Source organism: Brachyhypopomus gauderio, chromosome 1 (genome assembly GCF_052324685.1).
Source record: "Brachyhypopomus gauderio isolate BG-103 chromosome 1, BGAUD_0.2, whole genome shotgun sequence".
NCBI classification, from domain to species: domain Eukaryota; kingdom Metazoa; phylum Chordata; class Actinopteri; order Gymnotiformes; family Hypopomidae; genus Brachyhypopomus; species Brachyhypopomus gauderio.
In genome coordinates this window covers 45,878,057-45,896,601 of record NC_135211.1, presented here as the reverse complement: position 1 = coordinate 45,896,601, position 18,545 = coordinate 45,878,057, and the positions used below count along the sequence as shown (strand labels likewise).

Genomic DNA, 18,545 nt, shown 5'->3' with positions numbered 1-18,545 from the left:
ATTTTGTATACCTCTATACATACATACATACATACATACATACATACATACATACATACATACAGTTATTCATTTCCTAATTTATAGTTTTTTTTTAACAGGCTTCTTGCAGGGCTCCTATTCCCTGCGAACGCGCCCAGAAAACCCCGTAGCGCACTTCGAAAGCCCTTTTTCTCATGATCCGCCATTAGCAAGAGTCTGTGGTGAGTGGCGCTCCTGTTTCAGATGAAAAAATTAAACGTGCATTCAGTAAAACATATCCACCTATTGAGTTATATTAATAATCAAACTACGCTGATTCTTTATGTGCAGGTGGAATCAACGCCAAAATGCAGATTTTCGTTAAAACCCTGACGGGGAAGACCATCACCCTTGAGGTGGGCAGTGGAAACACATTAACCATGGCGTCTTCCTGCCCTAATGTTGCATTTCACAGTTGTGCACTCAAATGACCGATGTCCGTTTATATCCCTAATTAACAAACATTTATTTATTGTTTTAAAAGTTTAGTCATGAGCACGATTGTGTGGAAGTACATAAGTCCGAGTATGCTAACCTGCTAGACTGCTATATATAGCTTGATTAGCCGGCTGGCTAGTTCAGCACGTGTAAACAGCTGTAGGTAACTGACTATAATAGACTCGGTTAGTTATTGGTGTTCAGTTATGATCCACAGAAAAGTGTTTACCATAAGTCATGTTTTGTCTTTGAACATGTGAATAATTGCGTAAATGTATTCTAATGTTACAGGAGCCGGTTAAGAGCAGGCCAAGCGTAGTTCAACGTAACAGCTTGCAATGTAGCCGTAGCTAGCTAGCTACCGGGTATTTTTATGGTATTTTCTATCCACATTAAATCATTTGTCGACCATTACTTGCAGGTTGAACCTTCAGATACCATTGAAAATGTCAAGGCCAAGATCCAAGACAAAGAAGGTAATGCCAAATTTGAGCAGTTAGGATTGCGAGTGTTATTTATGCCGTCTCTTCTGTAGATGCCTTGTGTGGAGAGTAATTTCTGTTAATTCTGTTCAGGTATTCCTCCTGACCAGCAGAGGTTGATCTTTGCTGGGAAGCAGCTCGAAGATGGACGCACTCTGTCTGATTATAACATCCAAAAGGTAAGAAGTGTCCAGGTCGTTTGTAAACCTGCCAGTCAGCATGTGTGTGACTTCAGGGATTGGTGACAAGCCATTTCTGATCCCAGGTAGTTCCATCTTTGTGTGGAGTAGTTAAGATGCAGTGTATATCCTCCATTTACATGTATATATGAATCCAGAACAGAAGTCTTTATGATTGTAAATTTTTCAGAGGCATGGTGAGGTCCCTAAAGATGATGATTCAAATGACATAATTTACTGTATTTTCTTGGCACAGTTTATACGCAATATAACTACAGTGTTGTGCATATGGATTTTTAAGGGTTTAATACGGAAAATTCATTTGGCTTTTTCGTTTGGTCAAATCAGCAGTTTCTACTGTCGGCATACCTTTTGTTCATGCTTCATTGTGTGGATTTTGAACCATGTAATTGATGTGAATCGGTCTGGCTAAAACGATGTAGCATAATAGGTCAACTTGCAGTGCTCCAGATGTGCGATTAAAACCAGAACCAATCTTGTGAAGGTGAAACCTCGCAGGTTTATAAAGGGGGGGGGGGAGAATAGCCAGAGGCTGGCAACAACTAACCGGAGGCTGTAAAAAATCCATGATTTGAACAGTATTGATTTTAATTAACAAATTCACAGGAAATAACAGTATATTTGTGTAATCTACAAACCTAGCTGTACCTACTTCTGTTTTGAATTGTTTCTGTTTATTTGTTTAATTTGCATGCTTAATTTGCATGCACTGCTATGGTGCTGACTGAGGCTTTGACTCTGTGCAGGAGTCCACACTGCATCTGGTTCTGAGGCTGCGTGGTGGTGCCAAGAAGAGGAAGAAGAAGTCCTACACCACCCCCAAAAAGAACAAGCACAAGAGGAAGAAGGTCAAGCTCGCTGTGCTGAAGTACTACAAGGTGAGACTGGATGTCTAGATCTAGATGGGCCTAGTTGCTTCTTTAGGTTCTAGATCTAGACAGGTCTTATTGATTTTGATACCTGGCATTTTGGGAATCCTCCATCATGCGGCCTGCACATGGCGGATGCAAGGAAAATCCTGATAGTTTAGCGTGTGCCACATTGCCTAAACTAACACGTGTAACCCCTTTCCTTCAGGTGGACGAAAACGGTAAGATCCACCGTCTCCGTAGGGAGTGCCCCGCTGACGAGTGCGGTGCTGGCGTGTTCATGGCCAGCCACTTTGACAGGCACTACTGCGGGAAGTGCTGTCTCACTTACTGCTTCAACAAGCCAGAGGACAAGTGAATGATGTACAGTGATCAATAAACATTGCCACCACCCAATCACCTCTGTGTGGTCATCATTTTACATTTCTTTCCTGTCATCATGGATATACTGTAACAAAATCTGCTACATTTCATCTTTGTAGACCACACCCTTATGTGATAATGAGCTATTTGGGTGCTGTTATTTAAACATAATTATTTAAGTGCCTCCAGTGAGATTGTGTAGTCGGACAATTATGTCCATACGAGTTGTTGAACAGTGACTAAATGGGGTTGAGGGGGATATAGGACTATTCTATAAAATGACTGCCCTCTTGAATTTATTCATTTTGCTTATGAATGTGCACACAAGTGACTTGTATACTTCATGATTTAATGATTGCTAATAAGCAAAAATTGCTCTGATAATTCTTGGTATTTTAATGTAGGACTTGGCGTTCTTTGCTAGCACATTTTCAAATGACTGATTGCAAAAGTAAAGTGGGTTCCAAAATGAAAATGACATAAAAAATAATAAGCTTTAGATTAAATAAGCTTTACAGTTAAATGTAATTTCAAAAGGAAAATCAGCCAAATTCTAAACTGGAACAAGTAACTAGGTTACACTGAAATAGTGCATTTTAAAAAGCCTGTTTGCATGCTATCCTATGTTAACTAAAATTTACTTTTAATTTCTTTTAATCTGATATTTGTGTGCATCATTTGTTAAAAAGAAATCAGTTCAAGGTTTCCGTCGTTGGTGTTACATGAACACCATTGCAGTATAAACTTAACTATTCTATCATTTTAAACAATACAAAACCATTTTTTCCCACTAGTTTATTGGTGATTTGCTTTTGCGCTTTACAATGTACAGTGTTTGGTGCACAAAAGCATACGTTTACGTTTGTAATTATTCATACTCGAGATTCCGCAATCTTACGACATCTTCCAGCAATCTGTTGCGCTTCCGTTTGAAAACACTACAATAGTGTACGTAGCCAGTGCGTGGCCTCAAAAGGGCCTCTTGTTCACCCCTTGGTCCCAGTTTCTTGTTTTTCCTCCCGGCCTTCCCTTCCCGTCCCGTCCCTTTTCGTTGTTTTCGTGGAGGATGGGGGAACGTACGGAGGACGCGGCAGCAGCTGGTCCAGTTATCTCTGCCATTTTGAGAGGATCGGTGAGACTCGGAGCACTGATGGACCGTCGCAAATCATGACTTGATGTTACACCGACATCGCACTTCACAACCTATGTGAGTATTAACTCCGTTTGTCTGTTTCAGGAGTTTTTAAGTTTGCCTGAGATTAAATTTCACTTTGGTTTTAACACAGGTTTTAACTTTGAAACAGTAGAGTCGAAACTTTCTACAGTAGAGTCGTTGCGCTATTATGCAGTTTAATTGGACAAACAGTTCACTTTGTAATACAAACTATTACATTTAGCGTTATTGTTTGTTACCAGCATGAATCATTGCACAAAAGCGTTTAGAGTCTTTGTTGTTCTTGAATAAGCAATGTCAGTCCACTTTTTGCGTGGAGCTATGCCCGCATCAAAGGAGTAAAAAAAAACGTAAAAAGACGTGACACTTCTATTACAAAGAGTTAAGCGGAAAAATGAATCAATGGAGTTTGATGGAAGAGATTTGGTTTGTTTTGGTGGTCTGTGACAGTATAGCTTATACGACGCCATAGGTAAGGTTGCCAGTTCAGCCGAATTCCCTATTTTCAAGCTTCTATTCTAATCGGTAAACCTATGAAAAGTCGCATGCAGACTCCTGGAGTGTGAACTACGTACGTTTAAACGGTTCCTTACCACAGAGGGCTTGTATAATTTATTTGAAGACATTTCTTTCCTAGGGTAAATTCGCATTTAGATAGGCCTATAGCATACCAAAAATACACAACGCCAGCCTCGCTCTGCGCTTGGTAGACAGACAGATTGATTTTTTGTTCTCCTGCCCAGCTCTAACAAACCATATTTTGGACCTCACCCCCGAGTTTGTGTGTGAAACTGAGATAATTATGCCAGCTTTTAAAGGACTCACAGTCTATAGTTAGGGTTTTCAGATATGACATAAGAGAATAAAGTTATCATCATGTTTAATTTTGTACCCTGTAATTATCCTTTCTCAGATCCCCATCATGCATTTGGTTTTTATCTTTATTTTAAGTCAAGGTTATGTTAAAAACCCGCACAATCAGAGAAAGGAATTTGTGGTCAGAGTCTAAACGTAAGGTAAATGTGAAGCTGTATTTCAGATGACTTGACTGTCATGGATCATGAAGTGAGGCAAATAATTAATTAATTGAATTAATTGAAGTACTGTAATTAGAAGAATTTAGAATTAGAATTAATTAGAAGAAAATATATTTTTCAGATTAGTACTGCTTCTCATAATTTCATGACATTGTAAAACAGTCACTACCAACGGTAATGTCAGCATTGTTCAACTATGGATAGAACATGGAGTGAGGTTCAACATTTGGTGAAATCTAAATCTTAAAATGATATATCACGTTAAAGGAGTAGGGGTTGTTCATTTGGATAATTCACACTGGAAAACTGTATTCTTTGACATTTTGAATACAGGTAAAGGGTAACTCGACGGTCACAGAGTCTGGTGTAACACTGGTCTTTGCTGTATTGCCTGCTTAGTCAACGGAATATGCTCGCGCTCCTACACGGCTAGTCACGTAATCGGAAAGGGGGGGGGGTGTTAGTGTTGTGTCGCGGAATTAAACCGGAACGTGAAAGTTATCGGTCCCTTTGGGCAAGACTGAGAAACGTTTTCACAAAATCAGGTGTTACGCAGTTTTCTTTTGGTTCTGTTTAGACTTATCTTTACTACTCCGTCTTCATGTGTTATTTTGTGTGTCCTTTCTGCACTCCTGCTGTGTTTCTCGTAGTTTTGGTAAACTACAGAAAGCACACGTTTGCAGGTACGCGATGGGAAGTGGTAAACACATCTGGAGCTGTACGGCTTACATAACCTCGTGTGATTGATTCATTGTGTATTTTCCTAACCTCGTGTGATTCAGTGTGCATTTTTACAATCTCATGCAGTCAGGAAGAGCTTCTCGTGTCATAGGACAATGACAAATGTCATGTGAGTTTCAGTCATTGTCTGAATGCAAAAAATAACCATATATATTATATCGTATTCATGTATATTCATGTAAAGACATTGGTTAAAGAGCAACATTAAACCTTAAAACTTTTAAAAGATGTGTTATGTCTTCCACACACAAAGCAGCATTTTTTGTCAATTCCATTTCATTAGTAACAAGTACAAATAGAAAGTTTAAAGATTATCTCCCATATTAATGTGATCTGCTTCATCAGGCTAGTACTTAAATTGTCATAAGTATTTTAGTCCTGTGTACCTGCTTGCATGACTAACAAGTTCTAGACCTTCTGAATCAGTGGACAAGAAAACAAAAGGATAAATCGACATATAACAGTGGCCAGTAATGGCTTGAAGTCTATAGTGTACAATGTGTGAAGTCTTTAGATGAGTATGATAGTGAATGAATGTTTCATGTATAAATTTGCAGGAGGATTGTGGACTGGTATTTCCTGTGTCCATGTTGAGCGTCTCAGAGGAATGTAAAGTATGTCTGTCTTAGCCTCCAAACATTCTATAACCCCTCATTTTTCTGGCCGCCGACTGAGTGCTACTGGAACGTGATCTGTTGTCCCTCTGGTCTGCTGATGCGGCTTGTAGCAGTGTTTATAGTTTCTCAGCAGCACCAGAAAAGATCCAGCACTCTTTTGAAATAAGCTTCACCACTTAAGGCAGCGCAGCTGGCTGAGTAAAGCTTGAGTTATCGATTGCAGGATCTAGCCTGCTCCATTCCACAATAATGACACTGGGATTTGGAAGAGTGTTAAACTATCAAAGTGTTAGTGCCCTGTGAACACTGCTGGCATGTCATATGCAGCCCTGATGGGCAGAATCACCCAGTCTTCCAATCACTGCCCCATGCCCCACTAAACAACATCCCCAGCATTTCAGGCCAATACAACACACAAATAGCATTGGTTCGTCCATATTGTCTGTCTGTTTCTCACTTCAGGAGCATAATATGTCATTTTATTTCTGAGTGCCAGTGCAAGGATGTTGCTGTAAAATGACCAGCTGATTCAGACTGTTATATTTAAGGCAGACAGACAAGTTAAAACATGGGAACAGAGACACGATCAGCCAGAGTGTGACACATTTTCCTCTTGTCCTGTTACAGCTGTTACAATGATTTACTACAGGAAGAGATTTATAGCCCATATGTTTCCACTAGGATGTATTTGGAGAAATCTGCAGCCAGTAAAAAAAAAGAACACCAAATGAGCCATAAGGTTGTGCAGTGTCATTAAATAATTAAAATAGCAGTTGTGTTGTTATTCTGCTAATGGAGACAGAGTACAACTGACCTTGCCCTTACTTGGCAGGAGGGCAGGTTCTGGTCCTGAGTGTGATTCTGTAATGAGCTAACCACGATACAGGCCTCCCCTATGGCATCCAGACTTTCCTCTGTATCCTCCTGTAGGTAGAGTTTGTAAAAGCTGACTGCTTAAACAGCATTTACAATGTGTTAAATCAATTTAAGTGTATTCGTGCTAGTCTGGCTGCGTGCTTTATTGGTTTATTTTCGGCTTTTGTTAGCAACTTTATTGTAACTCTACTTGTCATGAGGGGATATTTTTGGCATAAAATGAAAATAAAAATGCCTTAATTTGTATTCACATTGTGAAAGCCTTGTTTCTGTGCAGGCAGTTACACTGAAAGAGTTGAATACAAACAATGTATTTCAACATATCAGGTCCAGATGCATCCGTTCAGCAAATGTAACAATAATAATTGTTCCATTGTGTCTGTGTTGTGTGTACTAGCATCATCTATTCCTGTGTAGTATTTTCTTTCTCTTCACACTTGGGCTGATGTAATTTTATGGGTCTTTCTGCTTTTACGTCTTTTTACAGATGAACCCTATGGTGGGTTTTGAAAAACACAGTCCAGAAGAGAGTTCTGAAAAGACACACGACACGAGTTGTCCACCGCAATGTGCTCCACGAACCAGCCGACTAACTGGGTGACATTTGAAGATGAAGGTGCCCCCCTCGCTTCCCCTCAGAAACACCTGCAGTCTTCGGCATCAGTTTCAGGCTCTGTTCCTCGCCCCAATGGCTTGAAGCTGGTGCTGCCTCCCTTGGGGACTCCGTCAAGGAGCTTATTGTGCCCACTTGACTCTGCCCAAGTGCACCTTAGCCTCAATGGTAGCTCTCGTGTGCCCAGCAACACCCCGATGTGCACCCCAGTGAGAGAGACTCCACCTGGTCTGTCTCCATTTTTCCAGAGTCCTCAGGGGCAGCCTGACTTCTTCAGTAGTTTCTCCAGTATGTCGACCACCTTCTCTTCCCCAGATAAAAGCACTTCACAGCTGTCTTCTGCAGCTTCCACACCCTTCCCTGCATTCCAAGATGATCCTGGTCGGTTCAACCCGTGTTGGGATGAAAGTGAGTGCAAGAGAGAGTCCGGAAGCTCTTCCTCAGACTCGGAGCCGGGATCCAGCTTGCCTCGTTTCTTCATAAGAAGCAAGGATGGTTACGAGCCGCCCCAGGACCACCTTCAGAACTCGTACTCCTACATCTGCCACAGGCTGGAGAGGCTAAAGGCAAAGGAGGACCAAGAGGAAGGGAACGGGGAAAGGGAGGAAAAGGAGGGGAGAGGTTCAGATGTAACCTCAAGCAACACGGAGACTGGAAGAGGTCCTTTGTCCTTCGTTCCGCATGGGCTGTTCCTCAGCCAGAGGAGACACGGCTGGCCGTTGATGCTGAGGATCCCGGAGAGGAAGAACCGTATGTCATCCCGGCACTGGGGTCCCATCTATTTACAGCTGCTCCCAGGAGCCGTGCTCCAGATGTACTATGTGAAGGGTCTGGAGAAGCCATTCAAAGAGTTCCAACTGCATTCCGGCTGCTCCGTCTCAGAACCCAAGTTGGAGAGCTATGGCGAGCCACGGAAGATCGCGACGCTGAAGGTCGAGCACGCGTCGTACACAGAGCGAAAGCGCTACCACCCCAAACCCGAGGTGACTCACGAAGCGGAGATGGAGCAGCTGCTGAAGTTTGGCGCGACGGACTACGCAGACGTGGAGGACTTGCTTGCGTCCCTTGAGGAGGAGCTGATGAGGCTACCAGTGCCCCACAAGCACCAGAAGCATTATGAAGAGCAGGAGCTGTCCTTGCAGATCGCAGACCACATCTGGATGTGTCTGGACAAGGACGGAGCCGTCCTGGAACGTGCCGCTATCACACGGATCCACTGTTTGGCTTTCCTAAATGGAGCAGGGGAATGTTTCCTGGCGCTGAATGACCTTGCACTGCTGAGAAGAGATTCCTCATATGGCTCTGAGGACAGTGACGAGGAGGTGTGGATGGAGATCGCCGACTACCACTTCCATAAATGTGTGCGAGAAGCTGAATTTGAAGACACCAGGCTGATGAAGTTTTCACCTCCCGATGCCTGCAGGGTGGAGCTTATGCGCTACAAGACAGTGTCTCTTTGTGAAGACCTGCCGTTCTCACTGAAAGCCTTGGTGACAGTGCAGGGGGCCTATGTCGAACTCCAAGCATTCCTCAATATGCATTCGTCCTTCCCTTCCCCCCACGCTACTGTTTCAGAGACTCAGGCACTCTGTGAAAATGTGCGTATCCAGGTGCCGTTGCCGGGAGACTGGGTCAGAGTGCCTCGTACCGTGTCACTGCTGTGGCAGAAGTCTCTCAAGGCCCGCATGAACAGAAATGTCTGCTTGGGCTCGGTGAATGTCACAGACTCTCACCCTGTGATGCAGGTGACCGTGGGTACGGTCAAATATGAGAATGTGCATGGAGCCATTGTTTGGAAGATCGACAGGCTTCCTGCTAAGAACACAGGTAAGGGAGAGCTTGGTTTTCCTGTGTGTGGGAGATATCAGATTAGATTAGATTAGAGATTAGATTAGATTGGATTAGACAGAGCTTTATTGATCCATCCATACACATATATCACATGCACTTAATTGTTCCAATTACTAACTATGCTCAATCAAAGTTTGATTTGCACTTTTGGCATTACAAAATGCATTATTTGCATTATTAATCAAGTGTGAGGTTAGTAATGTGCATACCAAAATTACAAATCACATTAAAACCTGTTGTGCTGAAAAGAATATATATATGACATTTTTCCTAGGAAAAAGTTGACCGCCCCAATGTCACTGTATAATTTCCTGTCTATGTACTAGAATAAATTTAAAACCATGAAGTAATTTAATAAAATGTAGATTTTAAAGTGTTTTTAGAAGTTATTTTAAGGAAAAACGTGTGTCTGCTAGGGGCCCGGTGAGCTCATTCTCTGTCCACAGACCTGTAATTTGTGACTCTAAAGCACCAGCACACTGGAATAATCTTCCCCAACATAGCAAAGGGAACGTGTCTTGCATTACATACAAACATGACAGCCTATCACTCTAAGGTAGACTTCTTCATACCGTGCATTGTAACAGTAAGGAAAGCGCCTCGCTGTACTCAATCCGACATACCGACCGCTTCGTCACCACGTCACCTCACGTAGCGTGGCGGCTGGAACGAGCGGACACTGCATCATATTGTAGCTTCTGACTGTTGTGTTTTGTCTGCGCCCTCTGCTGGTTAAGAGTGCTAACTACATTTATTCTGGCACAACCCTCCCTTTAATTACAGCAGTGGATCTCCCACACTCCTTTTCCTGTAAGCTGGAGCTCGCATCAGACCAGGAGATCCCCTCTGACTGGTTTCCCTATATCACCATGGAATGTGAAGTAGCAGATACCATTGCTTCCAAAACACGGGTGAAATCTTTGGGCACAGAAAGTGACATCCAGCCGCAAAAACACATCACCACTCGAACTTTCTATCGTTGTCAGGTAAGACCGACGAATCGCATAGGACTAGACCAGGGGTACTCAACTGGCGGACCGCGGTCCGGATCCGGACCCGAACGCAGGCCTGTCCGGACCCAATCTCATTCATGATTAACTGGATACGGACCAAAACAAAACCGTAGCATTTATTTCAGGGCTATTGAAAAAACACTCCGTCACGAGTGTTACGTTTGCCCCCCCCCTCAACAACAAGCCTGCCTGGTTGACGCTTCGCGTGCGGCGCAAGGGTCCGCGCGGCGAAAATGACGTAATCGCTGTGGCTCAGCGTTTGCGCGAGTGCCTCGCGCGCTGTCGGTTCGAGAGGTCGTGCACCTCTCGAATTTTGTAACTTCGCGCCGCGCTTCAGCGCAATGAACAAAGTCACGTTTTCAGGGTTCATACACCTTTATAAGGTGGAATTAAAGCACTTGTACGTCACTTTCAAGGTCCATTTCAATATTTCCCAGCATGTTAAACATAATTAAGGTAAATATTTATACATATACTCGAAATAATTCGCTTTTTATCACATTATTTAATGGTTGTTTATTTAAAAAACGCCCAATCTTCACGTCTTCACGGTCTCTCATGTTTCGTCCTGGAATGACAAGAGGCTCGTATTTGTTAACCTAATACAAGAGAACTATTCAGTCAGACAGCTATTTGTTGTGAAACCAAGTAAGTTACAATTTCAAGCATTTTAAAGTACTTTAACCTAAATTCCAGCACTTTTCAAACCTGAAACATATAGCAACATTAAAATTGGTCAGGTAAATGTTCATTACCCTGTTTTGAGGGGTGTTTCTACCACATATCGTTTTGGACAAAACGCCTATCGTTTCGGAGAACACTGCAGTGACGCTCGCGAAAGTATAAACGCCTCCACCGTTCGCCCCCCCCCCCCCCACCCCGCCAACAACTTACGTTCGCCACCCCCGCCGCACCGGACCTCAGGTCACAGGTATCTGCCAAAATTGGACCGCGGACAAATTTAGTTGAGTACGCCTGGACTAGACCATCAGTTCATGTATACAAAAGACACAAACACTGCATAATGACTTCATTTATGATATGAATATCTCTCTGTCTGACTCTATTAGGTGGAGATTGAAAAGAAGTTAATTGAAGCAGAATTACAGAAGCCACTGAGTTGTGCAACACACTGAAGCAACAAGTGGATCTGTGTACAAGAAAAATATGGGAACAGCGACCCCGACCCATTTCTCCTTTAGTGAACTTAAATCCACGAATACCAAAATACGACGGACGCAAGACAGAAGCATTAAACACTTTTACTTTGGATCCATGTCATGTTAACATTTATACATATGGCTCTTCCATATAAACGCATGAAATCTAGTATATGCCTGATAACCTCATAATACTTGACTGTTAATGCCTGTCAAATCGTATACAATAGCCTCCAGTATTGTTGCACTTTATCTCAGTTTTACAGATGGATAAGACACCACGTATGAAAATATTAAAGCTCTTATGTATTGTCATTACACGAAGAACACTTGTTTGAAGTAAAGAGCAGTCTTTAGATATGCTAGCTAGATCCTTCTAGTAACAACTAATGTTATTTAACAATGTGGTTTGCTAAATTACATTTCGTTTATGCAGTCTGAGCAATAAACAACAGAATGAAACTGAATTTTTATTTTATAGAACCTGCAGCGATTAGTATGGTAAGGTACAACGGAAAGAAATCCGTGAACTAGTACACAATCCGCTGCGAATTAAGGTTCATATTTATCATCATTTGGAATTGACTTTTTTTTACCGGACTACAACATTCATTATAACCACCATGCGGTGAAAGCGATGCATCAGTAGCCGATTTGACTGATTAACGCGTCACGTGAGCTTTGTAAATTCAATCGGCATTCTAGAACCTCGCCGAACGCGCACGAGCGTAACGGTTACGTGACAAGGCCGTTTAGCTAGCTACCACGAAAATGCTTTCCAACTCAAACTCTTTAGTAAGTAGCTAGCTAATTTACGCGACAGCGGTATTTTATTTACAGTGGTTACTTGTTGCTTTAGTGCAGTGAAAGCAAACGTTAATGATATGAAGAATTTGCTTTAAAAATAAATTGTTAGGAACTAAACGTTCAGCTAGTTATTAGCCTTGCTAGCTAGTCATTAGCAGGTAAATTACCAGTTCGTTAACCAACAGTACTGAAATGACAGATTACTGTCGTCTCCTATGTAAAACAGCTTAATATCTTAATCTGTTTATTAGTCTTAAGTTTTTTCTTGTGGCCACTTGGCGAACTGTAATGGAACCCAGTCTTTATTTCCTCAGCCTAAACTCTACTTCTCGATCATTGATGATGTGATCGAGAGTATTCGGGAGCTTTTTCTCGATGAAGGGGTACAGGAGGGAGTACTGGATGACTTAAGAAAGGTAATATTAACCAAGAACAAGGCACATGTGAAAGCACTCTACCTAAATACTCCAATTCCAACATCCAATTTCTAAAAAGGTATTTAGCATTATAAACGTTTGTTTGGCACAGTATGGAAATCATTACATAGGGTCCTGTTGTATGCATTTAAAATCTTTGTTAAATTTCCGCAACTTCGATGTTCTAGTAGACAAAAATATTTTTTTTCCTGAAAAGCACATCCCTTCTCCTCGTAGCTTTGGGAGTCAAAAGTGTTGCAATCCAAAGCTGTGGAAGGTTTTGCAAAAGACAACCTCAATCCCTCCAATTTTGTTCTGCAACTTCCAGCCAATTATTCTCAGACTCTTCATAAACCCACAGGTGAGTTTCTTCTCAGGGACGTTTTATCCACAGGAAAAACTTCCACAAAAGCTGTTGCATCATAGATTGTGTCACTGTATTAACACTCATAGTGTGTGCAGTCACAGTTCTTTTAGTAGTCATAGCCACAATTCTTAAAATCTGATACCTAGTGGAAAACACTGATTTCAGCGGATTAATTTAAGAGTCTATGAAATCGATCACTTATCAGACATCTCCCTTTTAAAACCGTTATTCTTCAGCTTCTGTCGTCATTCCCGCTGGGCAGCATGCACAGAGTTTTACAGCAAAGGCAGTAAGTAAATTGCATCTTTTTTTTACACCTGGGTACATTGTCCACATTTTATCTAATTATTGGGTAAGAGCAGGGGTACCACTACCATGGAAGTGAAATTAAACCTCCCAGATCTGATGCCAAGAAGAGCAGAACATTGTAATTCACAAAGTTTATATTTATACCCTGGTTGCCCTTTTGGAATGGAAAGCCATTGTCATGCACAATTTCATGAAATAAGTGCAAAATATAGCATCAGGAAACTACATTCTCAACAAAAATTTCCATTGGTCTAAGGCCTATTTGTTGACCACAAGGAAATTCTTTTACAGTTTACCAGGTTGTTAAAATGAAAGAAAAATGTGTGTGTGTGTGGTGGGGGGTGTTTAATACATTGTATTGAAATTTATTTCTGTGGTTGAAGCTCTCCATGAACTCGGAGCTCAAAAGACTATGGCCTGATTAAAAGTTACTTACAATGTCTAGGGTTCGAGGGTGTGTTTCATCAGAGAGAAATAGTTATTGAATTATTAATGGTGCTGAACATTTCATCAAGATGACAGTGCACTGATTAAAATGCTAAATTGTGGGGGGAGAAGTGAGGGATTTGTCAGTTTCTTCTCAGTGGTCTGTAAATGCAGATTTCACTTTCAGAGCAACTCAGGCACAATTGCAACGTTTTCTCTTCCGCCTGGAGTTACCTATCCTGTTCAGATACCAGCAGGAGTGACCCTACAAACTGCCTCTGGTGAGATGCATAACTCAAGCATTTAAAAATGGACCAGGTGAGACTAAGCCTGTTCCTGTTAATCTGCCCAGGAAACTTTAGCCCAAACCCTAATCTGACATAATAAATCTAGCTTCAAAGGCCTTTGGAATGCATCTTGGTTCTAGTCTCTAAAGAGTCCTGTGAGGTTTTTTTCTCTTTTGTTTCTGTCTTTTTGTTTTAGCTCTGTATTCTGCAATTCATAAAGCTCCCTGTTGGCATAATGATTAGTTGATGAGTAGGAGTGTTGGAGCTGGCACAATACTTAACTGTGCATTGTGGCTGCTACACGAAGCCTAATGTTAGCTGGATGTCTGGGGTGGCCATCAAGCTTTGTTCAGTTCAGTCATGCTTTACTAAAGCATTGAGCAGAGAAACACTGATATTACTTGTATATAGCAGTATTTTATATATAAAAAAAAAATGTTACTTCTCATCTGCCAGTCGGGTCCAGACTACTGGTTAAATAGATGGCATTTTGCAATGTTCTAGGGGAAACTGGATTTTCTTTAATAAAGAGACATTTTTGCACATGATCATTAATTGTAGGATATGTTCAGAAGCCTTTGCATTATCCTGTGTATGACTGCTTGCTTTATGACCTCAGGCCATCTGTACAAAGTCAACGTTCCTGTAATGGTGACCCAGGCTCCTGGATGTCAGCGTCTCCCTCCCCAAGCTAATCAATCCCTTATGGAGCAGAGAACTCTGCCCTCCACTGTTGTTCACAACGTCCCTGCCCGTGTGACCGGCCCCTGTCCACAAACTCTGCCCATTCCCCAAGTCTCCAAGCCGGTCCTACCACCACAGGATCAGACGCAGAAACAACTAGCCCAGTATCATACCATCCCTCTGGATCAGACATCCCAGCCCCTGCTTCCGCTTACCCCAGACAGTTCCGTTTTACACCAGCCCTCGCGTTCACCGCTGGAGAGCCCCGGCGAGTTCACCCTGGACGGCATCGAGTTCAGTCCTCAGCCACTAGGCACAAGTGCGTCTTCACCCTTCTCTGTGAGACCACAGCAGCAGCATCTTGGAGACCTGCAGGGAGAAGTTCCTCGCATGCACACGTTGGAGTTTGGAGCCAGCGTGCAGGATGCGGTGGAGAGAGCCGTCGAAGCGGCTGAGGAATCCGGAGCCACGGACAGTGCTGCCGACGCCATGAGTCTTCTACCAGACTTGGACAGAATGCCTGACGGTGCAATCAAGGTGAAAGCCTACACTTGTTCGCTTGGTGGTTATTCTGGTGATCTAGTATATCATCATAAATAAGACTTTTCTGCACATCACATTTTTGTAGTGTTCACACTCCACTGTAGAGGGTTTTTTGTTTGATAGAACTGACCTTTTCAAAAACGATAGCAGGACTGTCGACTGAAACCATACATGTCTGGAGATATCATGCTAAGACTCCTGAATCCTGATTTTTCAGTAAGTATGCAGTACATTCTAAGTACTTCTGGGCAGTAACGAGCGTCCGACATGCTGGTGTCTCCACAGCTTGAAGGGCTCCTGATGGATTACAACTTCAATGAGTTGGACGACATCATCCAGCTTGACGGCGCGTGCGACAGCAGCTCCGAAGTGGGAGATGAAGAGCGGGAGCAGCAACGGCTGGACGAGGAAGAGGAGGAGGACCAAGGGGCCGTGGGAGAGAACGAGTTTCTGGGGATGATCAACGCGGAGGCCCTGAAGGCACTCCAGACTGCTGGGGAGAGCCCCAGCAGCAGCCCGCCCAGCAGTGACAGCGACGAGCCTGGCCTGGAGGTGTTGGAGGAGGAGGAGGTGGGTTAGGTGGGTGCGGTGTGTGCCGCATTTCAGGGGCAATGCAACACTCTTCTCATGACCGAGACATCCAGCCATGCTCTCTGCTTCGGTGTGCTAATCATCAAAAGTGATTGTATGTCGTGCGTTATGATTTTCTTGTGGTGATTGACCACTTGGACTTGCTTACTCTGATGCTACAGCAGACAGTTGTATGCAGCTACCACCAACGTAAACAGTCTGTGAACATTGAGTGTCTCTTCCAGAAATACCTCAAATCCAGTCCTGAGCATTTTTCTATTAGACCGCTTTGATGAGGTCAAGAATTTCTCAGTTCTGTGTGAAGTCAAAACAAAAAATTGTCATTGTGTTGAATAGGCTCCGCTTTTGGCTAGGTAATATAAAGACACTATAAAAGGAAACTACCATTTTCCTGTTTTGGAATAACATCGCAGTGTAGTTCACTTGGATGTCTCTTTAGCCCCTCTCACCCTCAGCCACTGATTTCTCCCATAACATGAAAAGCCTTTGAAAAGCAAAACGGATTGTATCAGACAGACAGACAACATTGCAGAGAGAAAGAAGGGGCAACTATATTTCTTTAACGCTGACCTAAGTGATCTCTGGTAATTACTAATGTTGATTGAAGGATAAAGTCCTGTATAAAGGTGGTGTTTAGAGCTGTATTTCTTATGAGACGGAGTAAAATTGCTCGGACCACCTCCTCACGTTTTTCTGGGCACTGTGCATTTTTATTTGTTTGGTGTTTAGGATCCATTGAACTCTGGTGATGATGTGAGTGAACAGGATATCCCAGAGGTCTTTGACACTGAGAATGTCATAGTTTGTCAGTATGATAAGGTAAGAATTCGTCTGTGGGGTTTTGTGCAGTTGTTTGAAGTCTCATGAAAGCTACAGTATGCGATGTTTGCAGCTCTGGCAAGCTGCTTCATTTGTGTCTGCTTTAAAGGTGTTCAACATGCACTGTAATTACAAAACGTTTCAACCAGTGGCGGATGCTGGTCTTTCAAGGAGGGGAAGCTCAATTTGGGCTTGTGAGTCAGTCTCCAAACACAAGCAGCTACAACAAAAACCACCAGAAATAGATGCTCGATTTGTCGCTAGTCGTTATTAACGAAGAAAATGCAGCTAAGAGAATTAGGAAAATCTTCGGTTCAACTCGGAACAGAATTAAAATTAAATGCTCCCGCGGAGGTTTACACCAAAAGATCGCTGATTCGCTCATTTCGCTGTCAATCAAAAAGGGATTCAGCCTCAGACAGATCATCCAATCATCATGCAGAAGCTGAGCGTCCGGGCCAGCCGAGGCCGGCCCACTGCCCCATAGACCCCCAGAGACGCTGAGCGTCGGATGGGCGGGACAAAGCCCAGCATTTATCCAATGACTCGTCTCGTTTCGCTGCACTCTTTGCTTCGCTATTGAACTCTGTAGACGCTCAGCGTCCACACCGTTTAAAGCACCGTGAAGCTGCGGGACTGAGTGAGAGGAAAGCCGCGTCGTTACCAGAAACTGATAACTGATAAGAAACTGATTCTGAACAAAAGTTGAGAGCGTTGTAGCACATATTTAGTCAATGACATATACACAACAGTATATCTTTGATCACTTTTTTTTGACATTTTAGGGGAAGCTGAGCTTCCCTTGCAGTCTTAGAGCAATCGCCACTGGTTTCAACTAAGTGCACTGCTCTTTCATTTATACAAAAAATTATGTTAAGGTTTACAACTCGTGTTTTAAAAATGCATCAGGTTTGTGTGTTTGCTCTTTTGACAGATTCATCGCAGTAAAAACAGATGGAAGTTTTATCTGAAAGATGGTGTGATGTGCTACAGTGGTAAGGACTATGTTTTTTCCAAAGCCGTTGGTGAGGCTGAGTGGTGAGAGGGGAGGACATGAATTTTGAGGCCAACAAAGAGGACTGTCTTCAATACAAGAGTGGGCAAGGTCCTGCATGAGATGTTATTTAAGTGTGGAGAATTTACTTATTAACTAATGCAGCATTTGCTTTGGATATTTTTGTTAGCTGGTTTATTTATTTATTTGTATATAGTCAGTCCCAGGGTATATCTTGTTTTTGTGTGTGATTTAACACTGTGTTCATATTTCCACACAAATGTATTTGATTTATTTTTCCAAGTGGTAGATCTTGAAAGTTGTGGTTTATGCTCCAAATGGTAAGCAGGTCGTTATTGTTTAATTCTTCCTTGAATGAAAGCAAAACAAAATTGGTCTATATGTTTATATGGATGGCAAAGGAACTTGGAAGTCAGTGCTGTAGTGACATGTTCTACATTATATCTTTTGGCTGAAAACTTTTAGTTGACTTAATCTTTATAACTTGCTAAATTCCTTGTTTGCTGCAAGTGTAAATAAAATGTATGAATGGCACATCTGCTGGTGAGACCCACCACTGATTTATGGCTGGTGACTATGAACTGGAATTCAACATGGAATACAAGAATGGGTGATAAGAGCATTTGCAATGTGTTAATAATTATGGACATGTTATCTAATGTTAGACCAAATGTTGCCAGTGTGTTGGTTGAAAATGAAAACACTTGAGCGAATTGGATCAGGAGGGAGTAGCCCTAGCTTGCTACCATCATGGCTGCCACGTGTCGTGTCCTGAGCCTCCAGTTCAGGGGTGGCCAACCCGTCATAGACCAAGAGCCACTTTTTC

General features: G+C 42.5%; 3 protein-coding genes across 5 annotated transcripts; all 3 read left to right on the top strand.

Annotated features, from left to right (window-relative positions):
* Positions 1-133: 133 nt before the first annotated feature.
* Positions 134-2,406, top strand: rps27a (ribosomal protein S27a). Its single transcript, XM_077015943.1, has 6 exons — positions 134-203; positions 313-377; positions 881-935; positions 1,035-1,120; positions 1,888-2,019; positions 2,219-2,406. The coding sequence occupies exons 2-6, from the start codon at positions 330-332 to the stop codon at positions 2,366-2,368; spliced, it is 471 nt and encodes a 156-aa protein (XP_076872058.1). The 5' UTR covers positions 134-203; positions 313-329; the 3' UTR covers positions 2,369-2,406.
* A 921-nt stretch (positions 2,407-3,327) lies between these two features.
* On the top strand, positions 3,328-11,773 carry ston1 (stonin 1). 2 transcript variants are annotated; one of them, XM_077015885.1, is made up of 4 exons: positions 3,328-3,580; positions 7,306-9,258; positions 10,069-10,268; positions 11,366-11,773. In XM_077015885.1, the coding sequence occupies exons 2-4, from the start codon at positions 7,386-7,388 to the stop codon at positions 11,429-11,431; spliced, it is 2,139 nt and encodes a 712-aa protein (XP_076872000.1). In that variant the 5' UTR covers positions 3,328-3,580; positions 7,306-7,385; the 3' UTR covers positions 11,432-11,773. The 2 variants fall into 2 exon arrangements, with proteins under 2 accessions (XP_076872000.1, XP_076871995.1); XM_077015880.1 differs by having other exon boundaries at positions 3,330-3,580; positions 10,066-10,268.
* Positions 11,774-11,915: 142 nt separating this feature from the next.
* gtf2a1l (general transcription factor IIA, 1-like) lies at positions 11,916-18,253 on the top strand. 2 transcript variants are annotated; one of them, XM_077015917.1, is made up of 9 exons: positions 11,916-12,250; positions 12,577-12,678; positions 12,916-13,039; positions 13,282-13,334; positions 13,968-14,061; positions 14,687-15,288; positions 15,580-15,864; positions 16,615-16,704; positions 17,639-18,253. In XM_077015917.1, exons 1-9 carry the CDS (start codon positions 12,227-12,229, stop codon positions 17,744-17,746), a joined length of 1,482 nt encoding a protein of 493 aa, XP_076872032.1. In that variant the 5' UTR covers positions 11,916-12,226; the 3' UTR covers positions 17,747-18,253. The 2 variants fall into 2 exon arrangements, with proteins under 2 accessions (XP_076872032.1, XP_076872024.1); XM_077015909.1 differs by having other exon boundaries at positions 12,562-12,678.
* Positions 18,254-18,545: the final 292 nt, after the last annotated feature.

Excerpts from the sequence above, each read along its gene's own strand:
- ston1 (XM_077015880.1), top strand. The coding sequence starts at position 7,386 with ATGTGCTCCACGAACCAGCCGACTAACTGGGTGACATTTGAAGATGAA. Across the intron at positions 9,259-10,065 it reads GCTTCCTGCTAAGAACACAG|CAGTGGATCTCCCACACTCC; the intron begins GTAAGGGAGAGC and ends CTTTAATTACAG. Across the intron at positions 10,269-11,365 it reads GAACTTTCTATCGTTGTCAG|GTGGAGATTGAAAAGAAGTT; the intron begins GTAAGACCGACG and ends TGACTCTATTAG.
- rps27a (XM_077015943.1), top strand. The coding sequence starts at position 330 with ATGCAGATTTTCGTTAAAACCCTGACGGGGAAGACCATCACCCTTGAG. Across the intron at positions 378-880 it reads GGAAGACCATCACCCTTGAG|GTTGAACCTTCAGATACCAT; the intron begins GTGGGCAGTGGA and ends CATTACTTGCAG. Across the intron at positions 2,020-2,218 it reads CTGTGCTGAAGTACTACAAG|GTGGACGAAAACGGTAAGAT; the intron begins GTGAGACTGGAT and ends CCTTTCCTTCAG.
- gtf2a1l (XM_077015909.1), top strand. The coding sequence starts at position 12,227 with ATGCTTTCCAACTCAAACTCTTTA. Across the intron at positions 12,251-12,561 it reads TTTCCAACTCAAACTCTTTA|TCTTTATTTCCTCAGCCTAA; the intron begins GTAAGTAGCTAG and ends AATGGAACCCAG. Across the intron at positions 15,865-16,614 it reads AGGTGTTGGAGGAGGAGGAG|GATCCATTGAACTCTGGTGA; the intron begins GTGGGTTAGGTG and ends TTTGGTGTTTAG.